At 33.0% G+C, this 15,126-nt stretch overlaps 1 protein-coding gene across 3 annotated transcripts in view; it reads right to left on the reverse strand.

The window, feature by feature from the left end:
• Positions 1-14,680, reverse strand: part of LOC118200698 (V-type proton ATPase catalytic subunit A) — a 40,823-nt gene extending 26,143 nt beyond the window's left edge. The window contains exons 1-5 of one of the 3 annotated variants that reach the window (XM_035372657.2): positions 14,544-14,680; positions 14,073-14,180; positions 7,913-8,041; positions 3,472-3,683; positions 205-342 (exon numbers count right to left, since the gene is read on the reverse strand). In XM_035372657.2, the coding sequence (XP_035228548.1) occupies positions 205-342; positions 3,472-3,683; positions 7,913-8,041; positions 14,073-14,151 (558 nt within the window). In that variant the 5' untranslated portion in view covers positions 14,152-14,180; positions 14,544-14,680. Of the gene's footprint in view, positions 1-204; positions 343-3,471; positions 3,684-7,912; positions 8,042-14,072; positions 14,181-14,438 lie in introns of all 3 variants that reach the window. The other 2 variants (XM_035372658.2, XM_035372660.2) reach the window with 2 other exon arrangements.
• Between the last annotated feature and the right edge of the window lie 446 nt (positions 14,681-15,126).

Below are 15,126 nucleotides of genomic sequence, written 5' to 3' on the forward strand. Positions count from 1 at the left end.
GACTGCTGCTAAAATGATGACGGCTGCTGAATACCATCAAATATACTGCCCATAATACCAGATCTTAATTCAACATACAAGTTTACTTGTCCGTAATACTGGATCACCAATAATGACCCCAGTTACGGAACTTCTATGTAATTTCTTTATTTATCATAAAATACTTTTGGAGCATTGAATGAAAATAAAAAAACTCTAACTTACATCAACGGTATAATTTCCTGGTTCTGCAATGTATACAACACGACCTAAAGCTTTGGGTGGCAACATAATTTTGTGCTTTATTAGAGTATTTTCACGAACTATTCCATAAATATCTCCACCAGTGATATGGCTGCCAACCTACATATGCATAAAAATAATACCAATCTTGTTAATATATATTTTGTAAATACATACATAAACTTTAAATACATCAACAGTAATGCATTTTCAGTAAATACTTTTGGAGTTATCTTGAAATTTTGATAATTAGAATTGCTTTTCAATATACATGATATATAAATCATCCACTTTACAAAGCATTATAATATTGGCTATTATAAATTATTAAAATTTAATCATAAATATGAATTTAAAAAAAATGTTAACCCTTTGCATTCGAGCAAAAAAAATGTTAACCCTTTGCATTCGAGCGGTGCTTCTCAGGCACCACTGCATGTGATGCGATAACTTCATTTGTGATGCGATAACTCGAGCGGTGCCTGAAAGGCACCATTCGAATCAATGTGTTTATTTTTGTTTGACCTAAGGAATATCGCTTGAGAGATCTACTTGGCTTTTTGTAGATCATATCACGAGGTGTCTGAATAGCTATAAGGATGTCTTATCTCAAATAAAGGTTGTCTTTACAATGCTTATGCGATTAAATATCTTATCTCAGAAATACTTGTGACTGCGGGTAGGACTCTGTCTACGATATCAGTTCGAACTCAACCTTCTTGCCGATCGCAGTATTTCTTTCAAAGTTACTGAGCCCGATAAGTATGGAACACAATGAAGAAGTTACTTCTAGCGAAGATTGAGTTTAATTTTTCGGCAATAACGAACGAAATTACATCACTACATAGACAGCTTGCCCATGAGAAAGAAGACGGAAGTGATAAAGATAGTGACGACGTTAGAGGAGCAAGAAGACGAAAAATCCGAATAATCGATAGTGAATCTGGAAGCCAAAGTGATTGTACAGAAGAGACTGAACCTTCAGAATGGACAGTGTGCACAGAATCTGAAGAAATCCACAGAAGAATACCGTTTGTTGAAAGACAAGTAGGACCGCACGTATTTGCACACATAAAAGAAACAACTGATTTTTTCAAATTATTTTTCACCGAGGAATTAGTTACTGACATAGTGCAGGAAACTAACAATAATGCTGCAAGGAAGGTGGAAAAGAAGACCTTATCATCCCGTTCTATATGGCGATCATGGTGCGATGTAACAGTTACCGAATTTTGGGCATTTACTGGGGCAATCATAAATATGGGGACAATGCCACTGGTAAACATACAAGAATACTGGTCGAAAAATGATACTAGTTATATTCCGTTTTACTAAGACATATTTACGAGAGACCGATTTTGTCAAATATTTTGGAGACTTCACCTCAAGATAATACCCTCAGAAAACACAAAGCCTAGAACTCGTTTGCAGTTAGTATCTGGTTTCCTCGAGTATATAAATAAAAGGTTCTTGAATTATTTTGTACCCGGAGAGCAGATTTGTGCGGATGAGTCAACTGTCAAATTCAAAGGTCGCATATCATTCATTACGTACAATCCAATGAAACCTACAAAATGGGGTATTCAGGTTTATACGTTCGCAGATTTAAATACCGGCTTCATTTGTGCTATTCTGCCGTATTATGGATCTCTAATAACAGAGACTTTGATAAGACCCGATCTACCGGTATCAACCAGAATACCGCTACATCTATACAAAATGATGCAGGATAAAATTCCCGGTGTTCAGAGACACCACATGTTCACGGACCGTTATTATACGAGTTTCATATTGGCGAAAGAATTACACAAAGAAAAGTGCCACTTAACTGGAACGATCATGACAAATAGAAAGCACCTGCCATGTGAAATACAAAAGCCAAAATTTGAGAATCGAACCACATGTGCATATCGTAAAGGTAATATTTTGGTTCTTGCGTGGAAAGACAAGAGGATTGTGACGGCTTTGACTACTTGGAATAATGAGGGAATAACTCTTGTAAGAACTCTACGAGGCGGTATTGAAGTCGTTATAAAAAAGGCCCAATGTTATTGTAAATTACATCAAATTTATGAGCGGTGTTGATCAAGTTGACCAACTGGCTTCGACATATTGTTTAAGAAAATCCGTAAAATGGTGGCGAAAACTATTTTTTGGGAGGTTTGGAGATCTGCTCCATCAATTCATACATTCTTTATAAATCAGTAAAGAAGCAGAGAAACGAACGGCTGCTTAGTCACCTACAATATTTGAAAACTTTAGTGGATCAACTGAGAGGAGACTTTCGACAAAAACAACCCAGCACAGCTTCTACTTCACACAGCATTTCTGAAGCGATCCGACTAAATGGGAAGCTGCATATTATTTTGATGGGGCAAAAAAAAGATTGCAAGGTTTGCTCCCAAAGGCGACAAACTGTATACTACTGTGGCACATGCCCCGACAAGCAAAGGATGCATATTGGAGATTGTTTTGTAAAATAACATACGAAGGAAAATTTTAGAACGTAATGTTTAATACACATGTTTCATTAAGTTAAAAAAATATGTATAATGTTAAAATATACGAGTTTAAAGTGTTTTATTGCGTCTAAAATTATTTTAAGTTAACAATAAGGAACTCATGATATAAGCAGGAGTGGCTGATTACTACTCTCAAGCTGCTGGTTCACCCGACAGAAAAGTGCCTCGAGCGCAAAGGGTTAATAAGCTATATTTCATCATAAACAAGCTCAATATAGCTGTTAATAACTAATCTAGTTAATAAACAAAACATTGCATACAAAGAATAAAATTAAAAAGTTTACATAACCAAAGTTTATTACTTGGTTTAAATGAATAAAAGCAGTATACAGATTTTTAATTTTGTGAAATATGCAAGATTACTTCCACTTCAAGTATGCACATAAAGAAAAAATCAAATCAAGAGCTCATGCTGTAGTCAGAAACACAAAGAATACCATGAATATTGGCGAAATGAATTTAAAACGGTTTACACAGAATCATTTTTAAAATACTAAAAACTCATGTTCCAAATTTTTTATTATAATTATATGTATTTTATACTATTTGCTGTTCAATAATTTAGAAATAATCAGATTAAAAAAATTTCAATGACACAGACAAAATTCCCTACACATAGAAAAGTTGATTAAAAAAACTAATGACACTGATAAATCTGATTGAAAGAATCAATTAATAAATCATCTAAACAATTTGTATAAAATAAATGATTTAAGATGACACTCACTTTATAACCAACTGGAGTGAATTCCCATGAAACATCTTTGCTTAAGGCAGGAATATTTACACCTCTTGGTATATAGATGCTTTGAGTTATTTCATTAATGTCTTTCAAAGGCCGCTGAATACCATCAAATATACTGCCCATGATACCAGGCCCTAATTCAACAGACAGAGGTTTACCTGTCCGAAGTACTGGATCACCAACAGTGACACCAGCTGATTTCAAGTTAAGGAACTCGTTTTCTTCATTTATCATAAAATTTGGTTACTCATAATAAAACTCCAAATGCTTGAACCAACAAAGATTAATATTAATACGATGCAAGTGAGGATATTTTACTTCTGTTTATTATATTTTATTTCAAAAAAGATTATACAATAAAAAAATTTTCCAAAAAATTGCATGGTACTACTCTTATATGCGCCCTCAGGTCAGCAAATGAGGCGATATGTGTTGTATGCTGGTTTTGGGCGCAATGGTTTTGGGGACGATGTTGGTTTCTATGGCAACCCTTTTTACGTAGAAACTTGGATTTTACTATAGTGGTTTCAGTTGGTTCCTGTGGTGTGTAGTTTTTAAGTGATTTATGATGCAATGAAAGAAGTGTTGGCAAAATTTTAGTCGCGTGCCTGGTACAACTATTTTTTTGGGTGGCTGGAAATTCTACAAGTATTTAGGAAAAGAAGGTTTTGAACATTTGTTTTTGAAAGATAGTATCAATTTTGTGGATAGTGTGTCTGGCTGTCATATAAATATGATAGAGATTACGTAGTGGCATGTTAAAGCTACATTGCTTCCTTATAATTGGAAATGCGATTTTGAGTTTTATTTGGTGGTTTATATATTTTTCCATCGTTGTTCTGAAACGGGAGAAGATGCTTTTAACAAATTTGCGGCAAAATTGTTTTGGTGATGTTTGAAATTGGCATTTCTGCTGTTCGAAGAGGCATTTATTCAATATAAGTGCATTTTATTTCATTCTTGTTCTTATTTTGTAGAATGTTTTGTTCATTTTTTTTTTATTAGTATGAATTTCTATCATTATTGTTGTTTTTTTTAATTGTTTGAAATTTATTTTAGTTATTTTAATTTATTTTGTTGATCAGTGCACAATACCTCGATTGTGCAATTCATAGATGTTTTTTAAAGTTTAAACAGACGCTGTGTACATGGTATTTTTTAAGTTTATTTTTGTTATGTTAATTTATTCAAGCAAGGTGTGTGTAGTTCATAGACACTGCCTAGATTGTGCAATTCGTAGATTTTTTTTTAAGTTTAAACAGAATGCTGTGTACCTGGTATTCTTTGAAATTTAGTGTTGTTATGTTAATTTATTAAAGCGAGGAGTGCGTAGTTAGTAGATTCCTTCGCTGCCTAGATTGTGCAATGTGTAGATGTTTTTTTTAAAGTTTAAACAGAATGCTGTGTACATGGTATTCTTGAAATTTAATGTTGTTATGTTTATTTATTAAAATGAGGTGTGTGTAGTTCGTAGATTCCTTCGCTGCCTAGATTATGCAATTCGTAGATATTTTTTTTTTATAAGTTTAAACAGAATTCTGTGTACATGGTAATCTTTGAAATTTATTGATGTTATGTAAATTTATTTAAGCTAGTTTATAGATTCCTTCGCTGCATAAATTGTGCAATTCTGTGACTTTTTTTAAGTTAAAACACATTGCTGTATACATGGATTCTTGTCAAATATTTCTGGTTAGAAACTTTACTTTTTTGTTTTTTTTAATTTTTGTTTTTGTCTCGGATTTTTAGCTTAAATTGTGTGTTCAAAACGTGGTTTTTGCAAGTGCAAAAACCACGTTTTTGGAGACATTTTAGGCATAAAGTTTGAAATGTAGACAAAAAATTTAGGTAGTAATATGGCACCGTGGAGTTTCCTGCCCAAAAACATTTGGCGAGAAATTTGTCACCAAGCGAGGGCATATATAAGAGTAGTTCCAATTGCACAACTAGTTTGTACTAATTACTTAAATTTATTTTTAAACTAGCTTTAAATTCAATGCATGATATTTCAACTAAAACAAAACAGATATTTCAATTATTTATTTACTTACTACAAAGCATGATGAATATACCGCCATATGGGACAAAAGAGATCAATGTCAGAACACCTGTAATATTGAAATGCAACTACAGATGGCCATAGAATGCATAACATCTCACTCCAGGATTTACTAGGGCAATATAGTAGCTGAGACTTTACATAAAGCTAGACTTTGGCCAATAATTTGAAAGCTTAAAAACCCTTTAAAATCTAAACACTGGAGGCAATGTCTATAACAGATCTGTGCAACAAGTGCCAATCTTAAAATCTTAAAAATTGGGAAATTTCTGCGAGAAAAGCAGGAGTAACTAACTGGGAGGCTTTTACACTGTGCGGCTTGACCTAACATATACACACTGGATCTTCCTGATATAAAAGTTATTAAAATAGAAGTAAGGAAAAACTGGAAGAGTAGATTAAAAAAATAATTTTGAAGTTATACTATTGGATCACAAGACATTCTGGTTGCAAAGCTTCAGAAACAGATACTAAAAGAGATAAAAGAAAGTAAAGATTAAAATAATATAACAAGGTTTAGTTGCAGCTACCCAGACGATATAGTGGTAGGGGAGCTTGACTGCGATACCGAAGGGCCAGATTCGAATCCCGAAGAAGGCATGGATGTAAAAACTGTCTGTCCCTTCATAGTAGGCAAATGTGATTCACCTATTAGGTGCCTCTATAATAAACAGACCACCACATCTGGCCTTAGGATTGGCCAATGCCGGCATAGGCAAGAGCCCGCCATTAAGAGAAAAAAAAAGGTTTAGTTGCATCAAGAAAAAAAGAATATAAGGACAAAACATCTCAAGATATGCAAGTCAACAAACCATATCCAATTTTAATGAGATAAGAGCTTTGTGTAAATGTCTAATTACAGGAGGCATGTACATATGACTTGAAGTTAATTACAAACATTTAGAGAAATGGCCTAAGAATACTTTCTGCTTATCTGCACTCCCATTGAAACGTATTCATGAGGCATAGCCTTATGTAACCAATAATATTAGTAAAAGGTATCTGTCTATCAACTTAAATAAGCATGTAGTGGCACATGTCTGTTTTGGGTGGGCAAGGCAGGTGTTGTTTGTACAATTCTCTGACACTTTTTAGGGAAAAACTATTCACTGTAAACATGACAGAAGAGTGGCATGAAAAAATTACACAGATTTCTCAGAAAACAGAGTTAATTACTGCTGTTTCTTGTTTTTTTAATTTTATTTACTGATTGCTCTTTTAAAGAATTCTTATTACACCGCCATTTTAAAATGGCTCTTGCCTTTGGTGAAGAATTAGTCATTAACAAGTTCCCAAATATTCTCCAAAGTGGGCAACGATTTCGCAATTTTTCCACAAGGATGCAGATAATCAGAAAGTACCAAACAGCTAAAATAATTTTAAATCCCTCATAATATATTTCCTTCAGCAGAGCAAAAGCTTCTTCCATTCCAAACAAACTTTATTATATGTGATATATACAATCCTACCAATCTGTCTAGTCCCATCATCAAGCAAAAGTACTTCAGTACGAGAGGGAAAATTACTATTTTACAATTTCCTTACTTCTATTTTAATAACTTTTATATCAGGAATATCCAGTGTGTATATGTTAGGTCAGGCAGCAAAGAAATGTAAAGTAAATAATGACTCTATTAAAAAGTAATGAAGTGCATGAATCAATGTTATAGACAATGTGAAGTATTGATACATGGCTCGTGTTTTCTGATAATTTTCCTGGATGTTAGGATTTTAATAAAATTAATTCTAAAATAAACAGCATTTGTTAGAAATAGTAATTACAAGAAACTTGTTTGCAAAGCTAGCAGATAAATTAGTACTCTGGAAACATATTTTAAAATGCAAAGCATGAACATTTCTGAAGACTTGGCTTGAATACCAATTAATGATACAGGTGTGGTTGTATCAAATTAGATGCTTCTTTCTGAAGAAAACTTTCAAACATAAAAAAAGTATTATGTTAAAAATAAAGCAAAAGTATTAGGCAAATTATTTAATTTCTGAAAGAAAAACATCTGATGATTAATACCAAATGCAAGCAGAACTATTACGAAGATGTTATTGAATACAATCTTATGCCAATCTGATAATTATTGTGAACTGTATAATAGGATAATACACGCTACCGAAAATTTTAATTATTGATTATATTTCTTTATGTTCCAATTTGAACAATAAAATGTATTTTCTTCAGTCGAATTGGCATTACCCATAAATACCTCTTAGGAAAAAAGCACTATATATGAATATCACATACGTATATAGAATGAAAAATAGCACTTATTATAACATAACATATAACACTGTGACACTTATATTAACATATTATATAATTATATTAAAAATGCAGATTTTAAAAGATACATGTTTCTTCATAGACTTGAATAGTTGCCATTTCACCTTCTAATCGAATGATTTCACCAACTAGTTCCGAGTGGCCAACTCGAACCAATTCATACATAGCAGCTCCTGACATTTTCTCAGCTGTAACCACTGTAAATAAAACAAAATAAATCTCATGAAATCATACTAATATAGAAAGAACTTTCCTTAAATTCATAAAAAAGCAAAACTGACATTCACTGAATCTCCTAACGCACTACATCAGCAAAGTAAGTCACTCAGCATTTTAGGAAAATGTATTTATCTAGCAACCCAAGGATGTCTGCAAGCATATTACTGCAGCACAGAATCCGGCTATTGAAATTTGATGGCCATCTTTGTGGCTGCTACTTATCAATTGTTCTTAGGCTAATTGCTATAACACATTTTTCAAATTTATGATATTTGGCTGCTACTTATCAATTGTTCTTAGGCTAATTGCTATAACACATTTTTCAAATTTATGATATTCTCATTTTTAATTTTCTCCTAAGTTAAAACAGGTTGATGTGTACAGAGGAGAAGATAAGGAAAGTATTTTATTAACCGTCTTAAGTGACTGTGATAACTTTTTCCAAATTTCTGCAGTTCTCCGATTTTAAGTTAAAACAAGTGTGAAAAAAATGCATTTTTATTATAGATGTTTCTTGCATTTTTAAATAGTTATTTTGTTGCTGCTTTATGTAATTTTCAGTATTTCATTATGGATGCTTCTTGCATTTTTATTTTTGTTAATTTGTTCTCTTATGTAATTTTTAATGCACTGTCATTTTAAAACGGTTACTGTTTTTCACATCTGAGGTTGGCGAAAAATTAGTCATCATACACTTCGCAAGACTGGTGTTGGGCGGATAATCCAAGAGTACCAAAACTATATTTAGAAAGCTTTCACAAATTTACATACTCCATTCTTTGGTGACACAAACTCTCTTTTCTATCTTACAGTTAACTTCCAGAATTAATTTTTTTTCTTTCAAAAATTTAAAACAGAAAATATTTTTGAATTTTTTTAAGTATGAATTTAACTTCATTTTTAAACAATATGATAGCTCTATTTATTGCAAATGGGTATTTATTAACCAGCCAGTCCATTTGTAGGATCAGAACAATGCATGAACTTTCACAGTGAATGGCAATTTAGTACCAATCACTGTCCACTTTAATTATGCGATGAAATGGATTTACAGAAACCATAAACATCAAGCTCCTTACACGAAAGGTTGGTTTGTTTCGGTTTGGTTTATTTAATTACGGCAAAGCACACCAGGGCTATCTGCCTAAGGGGAGGGATGTCTTCGTGGAGTACTTTCTAAGGGAAACTGGCTGATATACACGTTACACATGGGAAAAACCATGAAAACGGCCATGCAGCCAGCCCATTCGCGGGATTCGAACCTCAGACCGAACTACCAGTGTTCCACGACTGTACCGCTCAGCCACTGGTTGGCCCCCCTTACATGAAAGTAACATGTATATATAAACAAATATCATAATTAAATTACATTAATCTACTTTTACATCTTGAAACCATTTATTATATTCTGTTTTTCCAAGAACTGAAGGGTAAATTCTTTTATAATGCCAGCTGCTTTTATAAAATTCCGGCAAGCACGATACAAAATCTGATGGCTAGTTTCTGCATCAACAATTTGGCTAATAATAGAATTTCTTTAGATCTAGAATGTCTTTCTTTAAATTTAGTTTCCCTTAAAATACATATATATATTTATGTAGTAAATTCTATAATTTTGGATGCCCCCATTTTTTTAATATAATTGCAGTTTTTAACAGGATAATAAAAATATTTCGCTTCAGAATTTTATGGCTTTATATCTTAAATTTACTTACAGAAACTGCCATTAGTAGTGCAGCATCTCACTTCAAATAGACGATCATGTTTAAATTAAACATTTTATGGCTAAGACGTCATATAGGGCCTGGGATACATACAGACGCTAAATGTGGCAATATTTTATATTGGATGGTTTAGTTTAGATTTTGTTTGTATGGCAACCATTTTTACGTGGAAACTTTTGTGGGGAATGTGATTTTATTTCATAGTGGTGGTTTGCTTCATTAAGTGTTGAATAATGGCATATAGTTCCACGAAGGAAGTTGTGGAGATATTTCAGCCACGTGTTTTAAAGAATATTCAAGCTAGATGAAGCTCGAGAAGTATGTTGCCGGAGTTATTAACGAAGCATTTGTTCAGATTGTCTTCATGCTGACAGAAATATATTTTTGCAGTTTTTATGGGATACAGGATTTTTGAAGGCAAACTTGACATGAGAGAAGTGCGGCTCTAATATGAAGATTTGGAAGAAAAATTATGTTTCTGATGGATTTGTGTGGATTTGCAGAAAAACTGATCAGATAATTGCACAACTTCGCATTGCACACTCCCTTGACTCTGTCCATGTACACATCGATCTATTTTCACTTAAAGCATCAACAGAGCAGGTAATTCTACACTACAGCCAAAAAATATATAATTTCAATAAACTATGTTTTAAATCAAACAATGAAATAACATAAAAAAGGAAATTCCTTATACCATCTAAACACTACACAAAGGAAATATCCACTTACCTTACTTAGAAATTTCCATAGCTTCACCCAAACAAAATTCCTTAACAGCATCCAAAAACTTCCTAGAATTATCTGAACAAGAATCTGAATACTGGCATAGCCACATACATTCACAAAAAGAGTCAGAAATATCCTCCATAGTTTTAGTATCCTCTGACGTTCGACCATATGCATTTCCTTCGTACAAACAGGACACTTATAATGTCCACTAAGTAAACCTTCATTTACACACCAGTCAATTAATGCTTCTTCCCCACCCTTTCGTTCCAAACCATACAGAACTCTCAAATTAATCTTACCACATTCAGACATTTTACCATGTAAATCGCAAAATAAGCTAAGTACTTCCTAACTAACATCTAACACAAAAACAAGCCCTTACAAACCTTTTCCCATCAGTCAAATTTACCGCAATCACGCAACCAATTACGTCATAATCGGCTTTCCATAACATTCAACTACTCAGGTTACCATAAATGAAACAACAACTTAGCGATAATCCAAGGGGGCCAAGTTTGCGATTTTGAAAAACACACCAAGCAGTGGGTGATTCTGCACCTTCTCCACACCATACAAAGACAAAAACCAAGTTATGCATGCATACATTTGCATGAAGATCGCAAGCACTTTAATGTATAATTATCACACGAAAAGAAAATTTGCTAATGCATATTCAATTTTCTGAGATGCAGGTTACAAAATTTAGCAGAATATCTCTTTAAGATTATCTGTTATCTATTACACTGTCTTCATTTCAGCAAACTACAGCAAAAATTTAAAAAGGGAATTCTCACGATGTAGAGTTATTTAGATTTTCGAAATAAACTAATTATCTTGAGAAACCAACCCAAGTTTTCACAAAAAATTTCAACTCAAGTGCTCCAACAGCTGCCACATATATTGACTATTACTCTACAAAAACATACCTCGTAATTTCTTATAACTCTTCAACTAACAGGTGATGGGGAGGATAACATCCAGCTGACCAAATCTACCTACTTAGAAGTACAAATCCATCTTTTACATTTTAATTTGAGCATCACAGCAAAATAATTAAGATTTTCAAAGCAAAAAAGTTTAAAAACCTCTATACTCTCATCTAGATATGCATCAACACACCATAACAGCACATATAGAAATAACTAATTCCATAGCATTTTTAATTAATATACATATTCTATTATCTCCAACAGCGGTAAGTATGTCCAAATGCTGTAATTTCTTTTACTGTGCCGAAGCCTGGCTCTGAAACTTCTTAGTTTTGGGGATAAATCAAAATTCTGGCCAGAGTGCACCGAAACACTATCTCGCACACTGGAGATATGCTGATTGATGCAACTGTAACCTCCTCAATAATCGATTGATTATTAGCACCTTGGCGATAAAGAAAAGTACAACTTTGCAATACTCTAAGGGGCACCCTAAAATATAGGCTAACCATCTTTGGATGGTGTTAAGGAATTCTGTGTGTCGCATATATCGAAGAAACAAATTTTTAAATAAGGTAAGCCGATATTTCCTTTTTGTACTGCATACATTAGATAATATGCATTTCCATTCTTATGTTATTTCATTGATTTAAAATGCAGTTTATTGAGATTATATATATTTTTTGTTTTAATTATGTTTTGGATGGCATTATACTGGGGAGGGCGTTGAATGTAAACAGGAATGGGACCCCCAAAAAATGCAATTTTTCGCAAAGTAGTACCCTGAAATATATTTTTACAATTCAGAGTTTTAACACTGAAATGGAAAAGGCTATTTAGCTTAACAACTGGGAGTGCTATTCTTTTAGTCATGCAATAGAAAAATTTCTTCAATTTCAGAGAACCAGAAAATGTATTTAAATATTTTTGATCCATCAGGAACAGATTGGGGTTTTCATCCGCAGAGAACCCGTTGGCGACGTTGCATTTTTACTCGCCAAGCTCGCGGTTCATCTACAATGAGCCGAGCCGTAAACGTGATATTTTGTAAGTGATTTTTAGTGCATGTAAATTCAAATTAGCAGACAAAACAATATACAAGCATATGGTAGTAAAAATTCACAGATAATAAGCATGTAGATGTAAAACTAACCGGTTAAACGTGATATACGAAAATAAATTTGTATTAAATTCAAGTTAGCACAGAAAAGAATATATTATTAAGCATAAGACAATATATAAGCATTTATAACGGAAATAAAAATTCATTTAAAAAATATAAATTAGTATTAATATACTGAAATTAACCGGTTAAACGTGATATACGAAAAAAAATTGTCTTAAATTCCAGTTAACACAGAAAACAATATATTCCTTACACCAGCAGTGGTTTGCTAAATTTGATGACCATGGTGATGCATCAAACTATTCTGGTTTTGGTTTGGTTTATTAGATTATGGCAAAGCACTCGAGGGCTATCTGCCTTAAGGGAGGGATGCCTTCGTGGAGGACTTTTTAAGGGAAACTGGCTCGTATGCACGTTACACATGGGGAAAACCACGAAAACGCCCATGCAGCCAGCCCGTTCGTGGGATTCGAACCTCGGACCGAACTACCAGTTTTCAGCGACGCTACCGCTCGGCCGCTGTTGGGCCTCAAATTATTCTGTCATCTTAGATAATCAATAATATTTTTTATTTCAATTTCATCATCTATGTCACACCTGCGATCCTCTGAAAGATTGTTGTTTGAAAAGCATTAACAATATATTGTTAAAATATTACGCCATAAAAATTGATTTATTCTCATAATTTTAGATGACAATAACCAATAATAAAAATAAAAGCATTACTTAATTATTTAAAATGCATATGCACATTTTTGCGGTCTACGAAAACAAATTATTTTAGAGGTTGGAAACCTCATGGTTCTTAGAGCTGTTAATAATTAAGAACACAACGTGAACAGCCGTGTTACAAATTAGCATTTACCCCTCCTTTCATCCCGAACCGACAACCGGCATCTACCTACGAAAATATTTCTATCTATTCGTTGCTAAAAAATTCAGAAAAAATAATAATAAATAAGAGAAGAATAATATAGATCTGCAAATGCGAACAATGACAATTCAACAAAATGGACGCAAGAAGAATGGTTGCAAACTTCGAACAAGCGAATAGGATAAATCCGATGGGTTACCAGGTTTGAACTACTATCTCCAAAGTTGGCGATGTTAACATTTACCGGGTTCTCTGTGGAAGTGCTTCCACAGATTGTTCATTTAAACAAAACATAATTAAATTATTTGAACATTTACACGTAGACACGTCTTTAAACAACATATTAATGATCATACATTTCAACAGATCTAATAATTGGGAGGAATACAAATGACTGCTTAAATCGTAATCTTGGAAGTATTTTTTGTTTAATAATGTACTCAGATCAACTGCAATATTAATACTTTTACTGCTTATTAAAATGAAATTGCTGATTATCTTTCGAAAATAATATTCCATAGCATTTCCACAAAAATCACACATAAGACGAAATCTAAACGATATTGTACACAGAAATATTAACACTTTCATGATAAATGTCGGAATCAAAAAATTATTTCTTACCGGGTCCTGATACAGCAAAAACGAACCCATACTCAGACTCTTTCTCGACATCAGCAATTTTAGGCAAGCCTTTAGTCATTTTTCAAAAATTACCAGTAGACTATTAAGCTAAAATAAAAGAAACTGCATATAAATGATATGAAATTTTAATAGACTGCTCTTTAAACATTAAAATCCAGATAAGTATTTTAAGATACTTGGAAAAATCCAAGTAAATTCCTTTACATCAATATCAAATTATTGCCACATATCACTTATAAAAATCGATAAACTAAAATTATATAGTAATTATGCAACAATATATTAAAATAAGATTCAGCACAAGATAAAGAGTTGATTTAAAAACTTAATTGCAACCACTCCTACCCGCAGATAAATAGCTCAGTTTAATGCAGAAAAAAAGGCAAAAAAAAAGGAAAAGAATCATTATAACGTCATCAAGTTTTGTATAATAACTGACATACAATTTACCGGAAAGTTTTAGATATTTGCAAAACGCCCCAAGATGTTTAAAATCCAAAACACCGCTAACGATTCACTAAACAATTTTAGTCATATGACTTTTTGGATGAGTGACGATTTCCAATACATTTCAGTTTCACAGACTCGCCACAAGGGGGCATTAAAGGTCATACGTTGCATGACTCTTTTCACTTCTTTTCATATATAAAAATAAAATTTATTAATGCGAAGAAAATAAAAGAAATTTTTAATAATTTTAAAACCTTAAAGTTAATATTCCATAATCGGGGTGAGCAGCATATTCATAGAGCCTACACAGACTGTTTCTGCTACTGTTTCCTCCGATTGGTTAAAACAGGAAACGTAGGCTTACACAATCTTGTGCTTGGCGACTTTTGCTTCATCGCCTTTACTATTTGTATATGAGCATCGGAGATCGGAGATCATCGATCGTTAAGTGGTGTTCGACCGAGGGCCTTTACCACTACATGGTTATCAATCACCTAAGGACCTGTAAAAGTTCGTTAAAGTCCATAAACTGGAAAAGTCCTGTGCACTTGTAATAAAAGTGCAAAGTCTTCAGTAGTGAAGA

The sequence above is a fragment of the Stegodyphus dumicola genome, chromosome 1 (genome assembly GCF_044657685.1).
Source record: "Stegodyphus dumicola isolate Sdum_Otavi_A_Nest chromosome 1, ASM4465768v1".
Classification (NCBI taxonomy): domain Eukaryota; kingdom Metazoa; phylum Arthropoda; class Arachnida; order Araneae; family Eresidae; genus Stegodyphus; species Stegodyphus dumicola.